Source organism: Sceloporus occidentalis, unplaced genomic scaffold, assembly GCF_023333645.1.
Source record: "Sceloporus occidentalis isolate IW3139 unplaced genomic scaffold, rSceOcc1.0.p SCAF_35, whole genome shotgun sequence".
NCBI lineage: Eukaryota > Metazoa > Chordata > Lepidosauria > Squamata > Phrynosomatidae > Sceloporus > Sceloporus occidentalis.
Window position 1 is genome coordinate 8,211,954 of NW_028317015.1, and position 18,625 is coordinate 8,230,578.

The 18,625-nt window shown below is 38.2% G+C and overlaps 1 protein-coding gene across 1 annotated transcript; it reads left to right on the plus strand.

Annotated features, from left to right (window-relative positions):
* Positions 1-1,430: 1,430 nt before the first annotated feature.
* Positions 1,431-13,577, plus strand: LOC149298055 (trehalase-like). Its single transcript, XM_089487909.1, has 13 exons — positions 1,431-1,491; positions 3,683-3,744; positions 3,836-3,936; positions 4,626-4,718; positions 5,288-5,404; positions 5,507-5,629; positions 8,162-8,211; positions 8,502-8,690; positions 10,397-10,614; positions 10,954-11,065; positions 12,050-12,162; positions 12,796-12,849; positions 13,437-13,577. The coding sequence occupies exons 1-13, from the start codon at positions 1,431-1,433 to the stop codon at positions 13,575-13,577; spliced, it is 1,434 nt and encodes a 477-aa protein (XP_089344035.1).
* Positions 13,578-18,625: the final 5,048 nt, after the last annotated feature.

Consider the following 18,625-nt stretch of genomic DNA (forward strand, 5'->3'; position numbering starts at 1 on the left):
TAGCCCAAAAGGAGATGAGTTCTTAAGAGGAGAAGACCCATCACCTTCGATATTCTCTAATGATTATTGGAACTTTGATAATGTATTGCGCATATGGTTGATTCTCTTACAGCAACAAAGAAATTAAATCCACTACATAGACACCAAACCTAATATTTAGCATATATATGACCGAAGATAGGACTTGTGCTCTTCTACACTAGGACATGCTATCTTCTTCTGTCAGTAATATGACGACAATCTGTCTTTACTTGGCATGGATAACAATTGCTTGGGTATTTGGAACTAGACTAAGAACCTGTTTTTTTCCAGCAACTCGGATTAAAATGCACACACACCCTCTCTGGGTGTAATAGGGTGACAGGGGGTCACTAAACGTAAATTATATCAAGTCAGTAGTGGATGCTACCAAAGTGTCCTTTAAAAGTTATATTGTATGTGACTGCAAATCAAGGGCACATACCTAGTGACCTGACCATCTCACCATTATATCCTATAGTCACTAAAGTTGGCTAGACCAAGGGTCTGATAGGATTCTCATATCAACTGTGAATGACTGGATAAGACTCAGTTTTTTTCATCTGCATAATGCATAGCGGTTTATTTAGAATAAATTATGAGATTTTTATGATGACTCCAGAACTAATGCTTTCATACTTTGTGCTAATTTAATAATATTTAATATTCCATAACAAAGCTTTGCCATAATGAAATTCCTACTTGAGTACCCGAAACTTAGTAATATAACAAGTTTCTCTGTAATAAGAGATAACCATAATCTTACAAGCAGTCAAATTTGCAATGGGCTGAAATATAAGGAATGACCTAGAAGGCGTGTTGTTATGGTGGGCAAAATGTATCCGTGTCTAATTTTATTGAGGTTGTTCTCTTATTGTGCCGTTGAACCTCTACTAACTTCTAAGGTAGAAGCAGGACAGCCTTCTAATAGAAGTGGTAGAGGCACTAAGATGAAACCAAAGACTGATTCTCATCTGAGTCTTTAAAGTGGGGAGAAAAACATGCAATTTATCCGTGCCCGCCCTAGCATTCTCAACATGTCCGTATGTAACATACAATATATTCAGATGCATTTTTGTAAATTATGAACTCTTACACTCCTTTTATTATCACCCCTACTTAGATTTCTTTCACTACAATTTCAGTCATTTTCCCATAGTCTCCTATTCTGTCTTTAACCCCCCCTCTTTGTACAACACAAATTAGAGAAAAAAGACAATCCTTTTCACATTGAACTTTTACTTCCTTACCCTCTCTCGGTATTAGTACCCCATATCCTTCTCCCTCTCTGATTATCCTCTCTACTCTTCCTTCCTTGTTACCTCTTTATATCACTCCTTACTTACCTCAACTGGTTCATCTCAATTTTCAGTCAGATTTACTGCACAGGAAACCTACTTCACACCGTCCAGATGGCCAAAATCTTTGAAGATGATAAACATTTTGTTGACATGGGTCTACGTGACTCACCAGGTAGGTTCTCAAGAGAATTGTTATTTTTAATCTCTAAATCTTTGTCCTCTTATTACCGGTATATTTATGTTTGAGCAAAGGCCTGTATTTAAACCAAGGCATGTCGTCATGCCTTTTAAAACACATTTTAAATGTTTAAAAGGACTTTTAGTTGGAGCATTGGTGAAAATAGGTGGGGCAAGCATTTTAATGTCGAATCCAAACGTGGATTAAATTTAGCATCATTATGTTTGGTTTGCTTGTGTAGATACACAACCTATATGTGTTAATACAACGTTAATGACATTTTACATTTTATGGTTGACTTGGTCTTGATTGAAAGATTGAACATAAATCAGTGTTTGGCACACAGGACAGAAGGATGACACAGTGTTTATTTAGTTAAAACTGGGCACTCCACCACATTCCTGGAGGATCAGTGATGTGCATGAGTTGTAATGTTTTCCTAATTCAATTTACTTTGTAAATTCCACCGCCAGATTAGGGGCCAGTTATTTAATATGTTGTTTTACTAGTGATTTTTATTTGTGCTCGTCTGTAGACTCACAGATGGATACAAACATTTGTTTTGTAGGAAGCATTTTACGGATGCAGAAGTGGTGGTCTCAATATAAAACCCAAACCCCCACCAGCCCATTTGATTCATCCAAATGAATATATAAACCAAAAGTATCAATCTATACAGTTTATTAACAAACCTAATGAACTCCCCTGTCATTGCTGCCCATATATTATCATTCTGTTTCTAGTAATTCCCATAGAGAAGTGTGTCATTGCCCATGTTGTTTTCATTTTGGAATCCATTAATGGAGACAATAGTCCTACTTTATGATTGCTGCTCCCAAAGTCCTACCAACCTTTAGGCTGTCCAGTCCCTGTACACTTAGGGATCCGAAGTGAAGGAGAATGAGTTTTTTGCCACTAGAGACCCAGAGTACACACCAAACATAAAAAATTGCTATTTTGTGAGCGTCTATTTTTAAATAAATGCATTTTATCTACAAATCTTGCGTGTGCAGAACTTTCTTGTATTGCTCTGGGAATGGCGGTCAGAGCTTTTCACCTCAGTCTTTAACGTAGTCGGTCAACACACAGAAGCAATGCATCTTATGTACTGGTTTTGAATAATTTATTTGTTGGATTTATAATGACAAAAACATTTAGTTTAATGATAACGACCTGTGTAATACATCCCAATATGAAGATAGGAATATAAATATAAAAAATTTAAGCAGTTTTTAAGATATAACTACTTGTCAAAATTTTTCTTTAGCGAGAATCTTAAAGAAGTTCCAGTCTTTATTGAAAACATCTAAAGGTGCCGTGCCTGTCGAAAAGCTGAAAACTTTTTTAAACACATCTTTCACTGACCCAGGAGAGGAATTTGAACCTTGGACACCCACAGACTGGCATGAAAAGTATGTGTTTTAAATAGGCAATACTTCTAAAATAGGCAGTAAGCAATTATACATTTAAACTGAACCTGCCAGGACAACATTTTATAAAGATCTGTGAGAATCCATAATTGATCTATCACTGAGAAGTAAAGCTCGACGTGAGAATGTTAGAGGGTTTTGAGCTTTTGCATTTTTTTATTTGCCATAAAGGCCAACTGCTGTGTGATCCTCACCTTCAGGAATTGCCTGGGCCTCTGCCCACTAGCATGGCCTCAACCGCTAATCAAAGACACGGCCTAAGCCTCCTTCCAGATTTCTTTTTCAAATACTTGATCACACGCGATTAGTTTATAAAGCTATGGGTCATGTGAATCATGAAATTATATGTGGTAAAATCAATGTCTAATTGATGAATCTGAACCAGGCCTGCACTTAACCTGGTGTGCCAGATGGCAAACCGCCGGTGGGCTCTTGGTTGACGTCCTCCCGCCAGCTGGACATGACTGACCGCACGCTGCATGAGAATAATAATATGCAGCCATTGGCCACACTTATGTTATTGATGGCAGCCAGTCTTAAAGCGCCAGAGCCGCCTTGTCATCCCCAATCCGGCCCTGCTCTAAGCAGAAATTGTATGTGTCCACCACACATTGTATTGCGAAGTGGAGATATGTGGGGAGGGAGCAATGAATTCATTGAAATAGTCTAACAAGGAAAATTATAAATTAAATACCAAATCTAAATATAATAACCATACTTTTTTTTCAGTCCTGACCTCCTTTCTCATATAAAAGATTCAGAACTAAGAAAATGGGCTTCTGAACTTCATCTGTTGTGGAAGTCTTTGGGAAGGAAGGTATTATAAGCTGAATGTCTTCTTTATTATCTAATTATGCAATTCCCGATAATTCTTCACATAAACGTTTTCTTTTTCATATGTGTCAAAGATCAAAGAAGACGTAAAGCTTTCTCCTGATCGTCACTCACAAATCTATGTGCCAAATGCAGTGATAGTTCCTGGAGGACGTTTCCGTGAATTTTACTATTGGTACGTTACAGTCTATCTCATGGATGAACAAGTCTATGATTTCAAAGATAAGAGCCATATGAATATTTGAAACGATATGCTATTTAAAGATGCAAAAATCATATGTTTTATGGGAAGGCAGAAGGTAAGATGGATATTACCGATTACTGAATAAGTCTAACAGCATATAAAATAGATCGTAATGCTATTTTAATTTACATTTTGGGTCGAGGGAAGTGTATAAGACAATAGCTATTTTGTTTATATGAGGAACTACTCACATATGACTCAAGTGGCATTAACAGCCTGATGACCAGTGGTTACCTAGAAATAATTCTGCAATTAGATACTAGACACAGGTAAGACAGCTAGAATCAGGAGATGGAGTCCGGATAGAAGCAGGAGTAAGAATAAAGAATATAATGAATCTGTGTACTTATTGTGTACAAAAATACTTCACATTTTATTGCTACTGTTTTGTCTCCAAAACATCTTGGACTTATTCTTGGATCCAAGGGTATGCTCTTCATGGGTACGCAAAAACAAATACAGTACATCTGATATAGGAAGAGAAACAAAGATACATAGAACATACACATACAACCGCAAAGAGATCACTATTCCTTACCTAGAACATTAGCATTGTTATCAATAAAGACCAGAGGACACGAAGTGATAATTTCCTGATGTGTGACTGCTCTTGCTTCTAGGGATTCCTATTGGGTTATCAATGGACTTCTGCTTTCAGAGATGAACAGCACTGCTCGGGGAATGATAGAAAACTTTTTGTACTTGGTGGAGACGTGAGTAAGAACACCAGACAAAAAAACACAATGTGTCAGTGACCAGTGAGAAATTAAAAAAATATCATGAACATATGGATTGTGTTCCCTATGGATAATAAACATATGCATCTGTTTACAATATCGGCACCTATAACTATTTACTCATGCCATTTAAACACCTGGAGCCAAAGCCAGAAAGTAGGGGAAAGGAAGCAGAGGGGCTTTGGGGCATTTCATGGAGTATTAATAAATAATTCTGAGTATAAGAATCCACAGGGTAAAAAAAGTTATTATTTAAGAGGGATGACTGCTTTGAGGCATATTGGGAAATACATATATATATACATATATATATATATATATATATATATATGTATATATATATATATATATATTAGAAACCATATTCCAGGTGATTGGAATTGAAACACTGTGTACCAACATATGTAATCATTATATGACGCTGAATTCTGGAATGTAGTTATGTTTTCCAGATTAAGATAAGATGTTTGAGTGCATTATGGTTTGTGGCATTTTGCAGAAATATAAGTGTAATTAAGGCTTGTTTACCAATGGCTATCATTCAGGTTTGGATTTATCCCTAATGGTGGAAGGATCTATTACCTGCGCAGGAGCCAACCACCATTCCTTACCCTGATGATGGAGAGTTATATGGAAAAAGAAAAGGACACTGCATTCCTCAGGTTCACCTTTCAGCTTAATACAGAAATATGCATGCGTGTATTCAAAGATGGTAATGTAGTATGTCGTGACGATGGCTCATTTTAATTGGTTTATTCATAAAGGGAAAATATTGGAACTTTGGAGAAAGAGTATGACTTCTGGATGTCAAACCGGAGCCTGACAGTAACAAAAGACGGAGGAAATTTCACCATGAATCGGTACTATGTTCCAGTAGGAGGGCCCAGGTGAGACCACACTTCTCAGTACGCTACCCCCTGGCAAAAACAGGGGTGCAGCAAGAATGCCAGCTTGCTTTTATTGGCCATTCATAATATAAGTCGTGAGATAACATGTTTCACCTTACCTCTTCTTGTCTTCAAAATCACTTTTAATTGATTAAAACGCAAATATTCAAACCAAAGAAAAAACAATGAGAATCTAATGTCCAATGTATTACTGAGACTTTAGTGAATAGACAAAATGAAAAAGCATATGCAGCGATAACACAAAAAATATAACAAATCTAAATATCTTTCCAGAAATAATATAATATATAATAATAATATATTATGATATTATATAAATAACATAATATAAGACTTGATATATAATTCTAATATGTTTCTACTCCTCAAATACAGCCTGGAGTCTCAACTAACAGACATTAACAAGTAAATACTCATGTCCATGACATCCCAATGAGAGCAGAGCTCTTTAGCTGCACCTCTTTAATACATACAGTCATGTCAGTCTCCCACTGATTTCTTCAGCCTGAACAGTTTGGATTTTCCTATGTCACATTATCATTTAGGAACGTCAGTACTATGGACTCATTTATCATCTGTAATAGCATCATATGTAACTCACCTGTATTTTCAGTCATTCTGTTACCAAAGTATTTTGTAAAGTGCTCATTTTTGTTTCTACGTTCTTATTCTGTGTTACTAAACAAATATGGAATAACAAAAATACCATGAAAGCAAACACAACCAGGAATAATACCATATTTAGGAGACTGATTTTGAAGCTATCCTCCAGTTAGAAATATCTGTAACATCTCACCTTAATTCTTACCTACTCACCAAGGAACACCTGTCATCAAGGATAATGATGGGTTGGCACCATCCAGCCCAGGAGCCAAGCCCAGCACTGTCATTGTATGTATTAGAGCTGACTTGATTCGCAATACATTCATTACATGCCATATACACCTGTCCAAACACGTCTAGCAAGTTGCTAGAAAGCTCATGGAAGGATCCAGTCCTAGTGTAGATGCTGCTATATGTGGAATCAAGTAAAATGTCCAATGCGTAAAATATATCAATACTTATACACGCAGACATACATATTTAAACATCCTCTTATAATAACCCAATAACCTAATATCAGAGCACATAATTTCCCCCTCCATTTCATTACTTATCATCTCTTCCCTGATCAAAGAAACAGACTGGGTATTCTAACCTGTGCTAAAGGTAGAAGGTCTGTCAGCTAGTCTGATTTATATCTAAATCCTTCACTCACTGGGTTTTGCACTAGGCATCCTCCATTGCCATTATTAACAATCTCTGAGTAATCTAGCACAGCCCTTACAACCAAGTAGGTAAGCAGATCACTTGGTATATCATGTTCAAGCAGATTGTTTCCAGTTGTTGATTGGTTCCAGTAGACTACATGAAGGGGGGTCGAGGAGAAGGGACTGAAGTTCAGGGTAGGCAATTGATCAGACAGTTCCATTCTGAGACACAGATCTCAGCTTCCATGGGTTGAACATTTAATGTAAATTACTTCAAAACATAGACTCTAATGGACAAACCAAAAGCACAGATTGTATGTAGTTTTAATTGATTTAGCAAGTTATGATAAACCCTGGGACAGTTTCACGTCCTTACTGTCTCTAACATTGTGTAGATCAGCTCTATCCATGAAGCAACATTAATATGAAAATCACAGGTTATCCTTGAACTGCTCCGTGCTATAGTATGTTCCAAGTATTTACCAGAGTTCATGGCCAGAATATCGAGCTTGGTGCAGAGACAGATAAGGCAGTAGAACATCCAAGCATATGTTAGATATGACTTTGTAAACACGCTATTTAATTATCTACCTGTTAGGAAAAATTAGAGAAAGATAAAAACAAATTATATTATGACTGAACTTTGTATTGCATTGTTATAAATCATGGGTTGTGTTTAATTTATCAACCGGTAATAAAAAGGAATAATACATTTTAAGAGGATCAAAGTTTGACACTGGCAATATTTTTTTAATCATGTTTTCTGTTATTAATAACAATGTTCCATTTTGAAAGGTAACTAGGCAAAAAAACAACTTTACTTTTATGCTCTCATGAACCCTGTTATCTCAGGTGGCGGCGTTACTCTTTGAGAGTCCCATTTATATAATTTATTTCTATCAAAAACCAGACTTGTCAGCATCAAGCTAACTTGCAGAGCTGGAAAGTTAGAGCTTTAACCAAAGTCTCCAAGTGAAGCTCTGCTTCTCAGGGGCTCCGGGTAAGCGTGCTCAATCTCGATTGAGTGTGCCCACTCCCTGTCCAAGTTTTACCCACCTCCTAGTGTAGGTAGAATTAATCTTTCATCTGTGCGTAGGCTTTACTGGCCCCTTAACATGGTCACACTCCTTCCTTCCGCTTATAAGGAGAAGGGGACAGGGAGTTCCGGCCAGCCAGCCCCAGGAGGGTCCGAGGTATGCTAACCTGGTATAAACATGAAGACCTTTTTGTATATGTAATATATCTTTTGAATCTTCTACAGGCCCGAGTCCTATTCCGATGATTACGAGCTTGCTGAAAATCTCACGGCAGGTATGTCCCATTTAAAATGTACTTTTCTCAAGGGGATTAACACTACCAATATTTCAACCAAATGGAAATAATATATTCAGATACACCATAAACAAATGCATTGGATTCTGATTTGTCTTTATAAAGATGAAATAAAGATAATGTACACATGCCCTACCCATGAGCCAGATCTTTAATTGAAGTTGGGTAGGCTAAGCCATGAACAGAATCATTCTAATCGCATAAAATCAGTGGGGAAAGGAACAGATGTGATGCACCCTAAATCTCACAGTCTTTATCTATTTTATTAGATGCCCAGCAGTCTCTATGGGCAGAGCTGAAAGGAGCTGCAGAATCGGGTTGGGATTTTTCCTCTCGTTGGTTCTCAAAATCCCAGCCTAATCTCAAGGGAACTGAAACAAAATCTGTAATCCCCGTGGATTTAAATGCCATCCTCTGTCGTGTGGAGAACACTTTAGCCAAATTCTACAATGAGCTGGGTGAGCAGCCACGTAACCAAAATCCGTGTTCACACAGAATGTATCACATGTTGTTTTCACTTGCCTGTTCCTTGAAAATCTTCATTTTCACTATGAAATGTAATAATTTTCAAAGTTTTAGCTTGCAGATTTTACAATGGATTAGGAAGGGGCAATCCACATGACTATCCTGAATCTAAGACAAAACCAAGGACTGATTAAGGATTGTGTGTTTACAGCATAAAAAAATTGGCAGACTAGATCGGCGGATTGTTCTTATCCGCCATAAAAATTGTATTTCTATTTCAACCCCAGTGACATCCGTTTGCAAGAAGTGCTTGGTTGCTTGGTTGGTATAATGCAAATAAGTGAACTTTCTTGAAAGTCTCCTCACTGACTAACTCATGCATTATGCAGGGCCAACTCGGATTTCTTGCAGTCATTTCTTGCATCTCAGAAGTTTGGTGCCTTCTGAGTTTCTGTTGCAATGATGAATGAGCTTTTATCCACCCAGAAGGTTCCTTAAAGTGACAATATTATGTCCCTACTACCCCACAAGCATACCTGGGAACTTTCTGGCTCTGGCTACCCGGAGCCCTCCTTGCACGATGCTGACATCTTGGGTGGTTCTACTGACTTTGTGGGCCATCCTGCTAACCTCAGTGGGCGTTCCTGCTGATGTCTAGGGATACCCGCTATTTTTAATAGGAAGTATACAGGGAGTGTGTGTGTGTAGGGTGCGCAACACCGTCCTGAGACCTGGAGTTTCCCTATAGTGAACTGGAGATCCGGAGAAGCGACCTTTCACCCGGAGTCTCCAGGCGAAACCCGGAGTGTTCCCAGATATGACCACAAGTGAAGAATGGATATTAAAGTAACTAGTACGTACTTTAATATACATTGTATTCTTTCTGCAAATTAATAAAAAAAATCTAATACTTTCCTAAAATGCTGCAGCTCTATTAAAATCAGTGGCGTGTTTCTCTTATGCGAGCCAAGGCTGGAGCTGGCAGGCAATGAGAACAAGGTGCATGCGCATGGTAAGCAGGAGACTCTTTCAATCAATTGGATTTACTAACTAAGCTCATACCTCAGTTCCAACAAACCTCAACTCCATGATTACAAGGGTGAGGTTTTTGATGTGTACATTATTAAATCTTCTAATAACAGAAGGATTAAAACACAGTACTTAGCTATGTAAATATTAGAATTAGTCATGTAATAATTATCTTCTTGATGTATTTATTGCTGTTGGCAATGCTGGGACAATGGGGGCATTAATGGAATAATGTAGTAGGGGAAAGTAGTTACTTCCACTATAGGCATAGAAATGAGCAACCTGGATCTTGTGCTTGGGGTGTTGCTAGCTGTCTTCTTTTGGATAATCTTGGGGCAATTGGTCATATGCATGTCTTCATGAATACTCCAGATTATGTGTGGTTAGTAAATAGATTAAAATTACAGTTAAGTTATTAGATGTCACCATGAATAGCCAGGTGTTTTCCAACCATTAAATGTTTGTCGTATGTCTAAGTGATACCATGGTTACTAAACCTTCAAAACTCCTACTAAATATTCAAATACTAACATGTTTCTTTCTACACAACTGCTTGCTTCATCCGAGTAAATGTCTTGTAGTCTTCACAATATGTCTTCTTTAATGTTTGCGAAATAGGATCTCTAAATGCATATTCAAACCATGTCTTTCTCACTGCTTAATTATAAAGGTATGGGGGACAAAGCTTTAAAGTTCCAGTCTGCTGTAAGCCAAAGACGTGAAGCTGTGAATTCCGTTCTGTGGGATGCTGATGCCGGAGTCTGGTTGGATTATAACATAGATGGACAAACGCACAACAGAGAGTTCTATCCAAGCAATCTAAGTCCTATCTGGGCTTCCTGTTACACAGACGATAATCAAGTGGATAGAGCTGTTGCCTACCTGGAGGTTAGGTGACTTTATCTTTAATGTTTGCCTGCATGTCTCCATATAGAACTGTAAATATAGCAAATAACTTAGTTTTGTCATCACACACAAATCCGAAATCTTTGACCCTGAGGGTCATAGTAAAGCTGTTCTTGCTGAGAACCCCTGTGTTCCCTGTTCCAGTTGGGATCATAAAATACAGTAAAGTACAATCCACCTGCCCTGCGGACTCTTTACAACATTCTTATTAAGGATATGATTTATTCCCTTATAACCATTTACATTTCACGTATATGTCTTAAGACAAATGTATGATCGTAAAATAGTGTGGGGACTGAACTTGTGACTTTCTTTCTGCAGAAAAGCGAAGCACTGACATATAGGAATGGGCTTCCCACCTCCCTCAGTAACTCAGGACAGCAGTGGGATTTCCCCAACGCATGGCCACCTCTACAGCATATGGTCATCGAAGGTGAGGCTTAATATGGGGTTGCTATGGGAACCGAACAGTAAGATTGTTAAATTCTCTTTTGTACTGTGTTCTACTGTGAATGCTCTGTTCTGGGCTCTGCACCATTTCTACACCAGGCTATCCCGAGTTTTCCCTCTTCTGGGAGCGTAGCTTCACATTGGGACGTGGTTAGCCAAGCATGGAGTGATGCTAGCCACTCATTGGGTGAATGCTAGCTCAGGTGAGTGGGAGGAAATGAGGACATAGCAGGGGAAAGCGGGCTAACCGTTTGTGGGACATGGGTTTAGCGACCCACACCATTTCCCTACACGGAGAAACGAGAAGATCTCTGGGAAATCTTTTTCTTCCATATCTGGATCAGCCAGGAGTCACTGGGAAACATTTTAGTAGTATAATGTTTCACTTCTGTTTGATATTAATGACTAGGAAGCGGAGGTAGTTTTTTTTCTGGATCCCACCAAACTTATAAGTTATAAATCTAGCTCATGAAGTCTGTTTGTTGCAGAATAATTTAAATAAATAGGTCTTGGAAATACATATAAACGTCTATAAATGTAAAGTAATACATTTAGGTAATTAAAACCAATTGAGGTCAGATTGGTTAAATCATCATTTTTCAATTCATAGGAAAGATGTGATCCCATTGGATCAGAGCTACAAAACTGATAAGTGGAATGGGGGATTTTAGCTATTTATTCTAGAGAAGAGGCACCTATGGGGTTGCTTCATCACAGAGTAATAATATAATTGAGGTCATTATGTTTCCCTTAAAAATCATCCCATGGACAGATAACAGGAGGCTACTTAATAACGATTATTACAGACACAGTTCCATCTTCTTATACACAGAAGTCTGTTTACTACTGGTAGTGACTGCAAGCACTTTGGAGGATTTTTAAGAATAAACTTTTGTTCTAAATCCAGGGATTATTCCGACTATCCATGGAGTTGTGGATATAAATAATTCTAATTTTGTACTTGTAGGTTTGGAACAATCTAGCTCCACCAAAGCTAAGGAAATAGCCTTTTCTTTGGCCCAAAAATGGGTCCAAACCAACTACGAGGCTTACAAGCAGTACGATGCAATGTTCGAGAAGGTAAATTGAACTAAACTTGAACTCGTTGATCTCCATATATCGGTAGTTTCTTTGTAGACGCGTTTGATGTCTGAATGCAGCTATCCCACTATACTCGGTAGATGGAAATAAGTCTCAGATCAAAAATCCAACTTATCCCTGGCAATTACTAAGATTCAGTAACACCTACACAAATTGGCACTCCTACATCAGGGTGAAATGGGTTCCCTGTGATGAACAATGCCCCGGGTGAGCATATAATTATTCAAAATGACTCAACCGATTCAAAAATAGGATAGGTTTGAATGGAAAATAAGTTGTATGAGCAGGTCTGGCACTTTTGCAGTCATGCATTTTACAGTTCAGTACACTTATATAATTATTATAATCACTATATCACGGGACCAGCTTTCTTAACCCGTCCTCAGCATCTACATGGCTGTTCCTCGCAGGATTCCGTCACTGATCAACAACATAAAGGGATATTTACATGAATACTATTAATAAAGAAGTAAGAGAAACTTAAAATGAAGTAAAATGAGTGTAATGCAATTCAATGTCGCACTATAAAAGTCTTCAGTTAAGTGGAAGTGTTTTTTAATTTGCCCGGTATCACAACGTCTGTAAACTGTCCGCCTCTCTGTCTCGCCGCAGTATGATGTAGAAGATGGTGGGAAACCTGGCGGAGGAGGTGAATACGAGGTGCAGGTAAGATACCAGTGGGAAGAACACAGTGAATTTTCTTTAAAAAAAAAAGGGTAATAGGGGACACAGTATGGGAGCGGCAGTGCCGAGTAGAATAATTACTCCATGGAATAGAAAGATGATGGCTCTTACTACCGGTAGCGGAGATGAGCTTTTTTTGATGCATGTAGTGTGGGCCCCAGGATCAACATGTCACCAAGGAAGTGAGATACAATAGTCTACATCCAGCTATATAATAGGTATAGGCTGATGACTATATCTTTGTGGCGATGGCTAATTGTGTATTATTTGAAATATATATATATATATATATATATATATATGGAAACCTGTTTACATTTAGAGACTGATATTGGTTGTCAGTCTGTGTCATTTAAAACACAATGTATATGATGTTTGTGGCATTACTAGATAAATTATTAAATGGCTCTATGCATATTTATCATTGCAAAAACCATTAATATGCAATGGTTAACGTTTATCTGATAATTGGATTGGTTCCTCTGCTCAAAATCTGCTTTCACAATGATTGCTGTTTTAAGAACTTTTGCCAATTTTAGTTCTACCATAACGATCTGTTTGCTTCTCAGCTTGGCTTTGGATGGAGTAATGGAGTAATACTACAGCTGCTGGACCTCTACAGCCCCCGACTGACATCTGCCTCGGCCCTCTGCAGTGTCTCGTGGACCCTGCTCACGTTGCCCTTCTTAATTCTCACTGTGTGGACATGATTTTTAACTATGCCATAAACACATGCCCCAAATGTTTAGGTTTATTACCCTCGTTTTAAGTTATTCTTGTTTCTCATTCTCTCTTGGGTTTATTCACTAAAAGGGGAGTTGGTGGTGCAGTTATCAGTAGACTTGTGATTTCCACTCAACAAAGTCAATGATACATTCAGAAGGAAGAGCTTGGCTATATCATATTGAAAATCACCTCACACGTTGAACTACCCTTCTTGCAGTAGTAACCTACCAGGGGTGGCATTCCACGATTGTTAAAATCATAAGTCTTCTGTTAACTTCCGCTTTTGTGAATACACTCATCTATTCCTCTCCTTTTTACTTCTTAAACTTCTTTTTCCCTTTTACATAAAATGCTCTCCCTTTGCCAAACCCCCCTCTACTGCTATTCTTCACCAACTGTCTACTTCATCACAGCAGAGCACAGGTCCAAGATTAGAGTCAAACAAAAAGGGATGTCTTTGAAGGGATAGTCTTAGCCTTGTCATACCTGATGGCCGCTGTGTTTATGGGGAATCTTTTCTATGACATAATCATCTTCCCTGATGTATTACACATCGAAATTTCGCACTTAATTTTATTCAACTCATTATTTCATTTTTTATTGCTACAAATACTTTTTTCAATGTATATTTTTGCTATTTGATAACAATTAAGCAGGCCCAGATTTACATACCCGGTGCCCTGTACGATTTCTTCTTCTAATAAAGTGAGATACTATAACCTATGCAGGCCGGAGGGAAAACATGGATATTATCTAGTAACTGTTATTCCACTACCAATTTCCTTCCTCCTCGCTTGGTCCGTCTTATCCTGCCTTGCAAATAATTTAAACACAATTATAAATTGATTACGATTGATAATTAGAATTACACACAAGTGGTAATGATCTATAAACAGTGATAATCACATGTGGAAAATTCAAACAGTACAAATGAATACAATACTAATGTATATAATAAACAGTATAATTGTAATGAGGTGTATAATAAAACGTGCAATTCTTTATCTGCATGTCTGTAAATATCTTGGCAGTAGTTTAACATTAGTTATATAAAGAAAGGAACACGCACCAAAAGCTCCATTTCTGCTGCTGTTTACATTTTTCATGACATTATTTTTATAGCACCGACAATTTACGCAGCACTTCTTACAGCACATACATTCAGAGGGTATGACAAAACGCGAACTCAGAAACCAACAAATTAGGCAAAGGGGGCCCTGCTGGCAAGCTTACAGTCTAGGATGGATGCATAAAGCGTTGAGGAACCCTGCGATTTCGGCAGCGTGTGATATCTTGGAGGTTACGAAATGCATAGAGCCATGGGCGGTTTTCTTCTGCAATGTTTTTGGTAGGTTGAGTTTCTTCCCTTATGAATACACACCGAATGTCTTCTTCCCTTTGCCCATTTTGGCACACCGGACGACCAGCTTCAACTGATTTTGTTTTAAATAGGTAATACGATAATGTCCTTTTATTTTCCTTTATGAATAATTGGGGAATAATTGGATACCAACATATGCATGAGATCATATGATCAGGTTTTATTCAATCTTTGAAAGATTTTAGAAGTGTGGTGCTTCAACGTTAAAGAATACCAACACTCCAGTACCAGAAATCACCCTGCTTGTAAGGGAAGACTTACTGATTCACCAGGATGGCGTTACGATGCACAGCATTTCTGGTGCCATATCATAGGATATGAAACAGAAATGGGACAGAAACCATGTAGTGCACTGATATATAACGAATCTCCGATCACACTATTGGGCATTCCTTTCCAGTAGATGGTGATGCTGACATCCACCTAAAGCTCTTTAAAGGACAGACTCAGCCACCAAGGTACTTTAAGAAAGAAAAACGATATAGTTAGCCCAGTGATATCACATGACATCACAGGCATCCATAAGATGTAAAAGAGATTCTCAAACTAATCTCAGTCCACTCTTGTGATATAAAATAAATATTTTTTTTGTAAAAGTCGCATTGCCCTAGCACTAGTAAAAAAAAAAAAAATATATATATATATATATATATATATATACACACACACACACACACACACACGGTATATTGAACCTTCACTGCCCCCAAATCCTTAAGCAGGTAGTATTAAAAACAGTGTGCTATACAGTAATATGTAACTGATGGATGTGGCCCTTTAGAACTTAAACTGTATGCACGGTATAATCAGGGGATGTTGCAAAAAATACATTGCGTTGCTCAGTAGTGGCACCTACAGTGTAGTATTTTTTAAATGTTATTTTAGTATATGTATTTACATACTAGCACTTGAATATTTGAGAATTTGCATGCTTTCAAAAGAGAGCTCTACTTGTCCTGAAAAAAACTGGTACAGAAGGGTTTAAATCTTCTTTCTCCCTTTGATCTCCCCTGTACTGATGACATTGTGATCCGGAAACAGGGCTCCACAGCCCTACTTAATGATCACAGTACCTGAAAACCCAGCAGGAGTGATCAGAGGTCCAAGTAGGGTCTGGATAGAACCTCCTGGGTCACTGCTCCTCTGCTCATTCCTTCCTGCAAGTGTCAGTCTTGCCATCTACTGGAAGGGAATGCCCAATCAAGCAATCAGGCACTCAGACACTGAAGGTGTACCGGTGCTCAATGTGATGCAGACTCCAGGCCATCTGAACACGTTTACAGCTAGTGACATTGATCTGAGTTGGCTACCAAGAGGTTTGCTTTGATGTCTTTAGACAGGCTGTGATCTTAAACCGATAGCGTTCTCCATAAGGACATTTAGAGTACCGTTTGCTTGTGCGAGATTTAGGCTAGGTTTCCACTTGTTTTTTTTTGCTAAAAACGCCCATAAAAACACCAATAGCGCCACCTGGCGTTTTTTTAGTGAAAAAACGTTGCAGCCAGATGTTAGCTGTTCTTCAATAGGAAATCGCAGAAGGCTCTGTGGCAGTTTTTCAAAATCGCAGCATGTTGACACTCTGGCGTTTTTTGCAAGGAAATCTTGGCGTTTTTCTCCAATAGAAGTCTATGGGAGAGAAAAAACGCCATGAAAAAGCCATGTGGGTTTATTGCCTTGGCGTTTTTTATGGCGTTTTTTCCACAGTTACAATGCAGAGGATGGACCCAGTATCTGTGTGAACTACGAGAAATAGGCTGGAAACAAACAGTTTCACACAAAACAAAGTTCATATTGAATTCTACACCATTTGGAACAAACATGCCATTACAAACAAACATATGCAACGCATCAACTGGATCCTGCGTGCCACAAGCAACAGCAAACAATTTGCACCATCATTTGGGGCCAATCTTCCTAGAGGAGCAGACATTCGGAATAAAGCGTGCCTTACAAACCACAGAAAAGTGACAAAAGGGTCCGCCGGGGTGTTTAAGTAGAACTCTACCAAGTAAATGACAGGAGGGGGCAGATACTTGCCATTTATCCTAATCCCTTTTAGCTGGGTGAAACTTCTAACTTGTAAAGGCTGGAAAAACTGCCTAAGGTCAAAAAAAGCAATTTCCACAGAAAGGCTAAAACGCCAGAAAAAACTCCAGAAAAAAACGCCGAAACGCAGGAAAATGCAGTGGCAGTTTTCTTGGCGTTTTTCATCAAGAAAAAAACCGCAGGACAAAAACCCAAGTGGAAACCTAGCCTTAGTGCTTGTTACTAGATTATGTGCCCCAGTAAGTTTTCTTGTTTCCCCCTTTAAATTTAACTCAGTGGCCCTAGGTTTTCTTTAAGAGCTGTTCAATTTACTGCCATGTCCCTTAATAAAATATTTTTACATGACAGCTGCTTCAAGTGAAATAGCCTACAAAGTGTATAAGAGGATAAAATGTCCCTGGCACAGCGGGGTTCGGCACCATAACCTGTCACTAGGACAGAACACACTGGGAATGCATAAATGAAAGCTGTCAATGCCTGTGCATTACTGCCCCTTTAAAACACAATAACTTACTCCATTCCTTCAGTTTAGTTTCTTCACTGCCTTCATACGCAAGCCACATTCACTTACGATCCAGAAAAGGTTTCTTATATGCATATATATAAAAATATAGCAAAAATATACACGATGACAAGTAATTAAGTTGATCTGACACACACACTGTGGATACATTATATATAAATTCATTATAGAGAGAGGGAATCAGGTAGATATACAACATAAGTCATTTATATAATCAGCCGAAGATACACACTAGGAGGGAGAGGTGTACAGGAAAGAGTTTCGGGGGATGCTATATTACCATGATATATAATAATCCCAACTCACAAACTCTGTAAAACAAGCCTGCGTTCCTCCTCCTCCATAAGGAAAACATTGATGTGGTCAGCTTGCATATAATTAGGTCATTCTTTCACAATTAATCTCTTTGAGTTTTCAGAAAGACTTTGAATTCAGTATTACTGTAACAGATGGATATACAAACAGATAAATGTTTTATTTCCAACAGAATAAGATATAAAGGCACAGGCGGTATTGTGGTCAATCTAACGAGGGTCCCTCCATGCCGGAGGTGCATTATAGCAGAGGCCACCTCACCTACACAGCAACTATGTGGAAGGGGCACAATAAGGCAGTAAATACCTGAATTAAAAGAACAAACAATATATATATATATATTATGTACTTATAACTGGTTCTATAGTTGTAATAGATTTGCTGCATGGTCAGCACGTCATAAAAAAACAAAGACCATAGATTAAACATCAAAAAGAAAATAATTGTCTAGTACGGCAAGTAAAACATTAAAAACAAAACATATTTAATACTCTGAATCCTTTAAATGGGATAATAGTACAAGGTTACCAGTGCCAGTATATAAAATCAGACAGTACGGCTTAGTTACCAGCGCAAAGCCTACAAGTTAAATTATTAGGGCTTTCAACAGTCGCAGCGGAGTCCATCAACCTGCGTCCGGCATCTGCCACGCTGCAAAGTGATACATGTATTCTTATAACACTGAAAAATAATGTGTTTCCCCGTGGTTCCTGAGCAGCAAGAGAAACAGGGGTCTGTAGGTTTGGGGAATTCAGGTAGAGCCGGCA

Bases quoted from the DNA above. Each gene is read 5' to 3' on its own strand.
- LOC149298055 (XM_089487909.1), top strand. From the start codon at position 1,431: ATGGCCAAAATCTTTGAAGATGATAAACATTTTGTTGACATGGGTCTA. The intron at 4,719-5,287 runs GTGAGTAAGAAC...GCTATCATTCAG, and splicing joins TTTTTGTACTTGGTGGAGAC to GTTTGGATTTATCCCTAATG. The intron at 5,405-5,506 runs GTTCACCTTTCA...TTATTCATAAAG, and splicing joins AAGGACACTGCATTCCTCAG to GGAAAATATTGGAACTTTGG.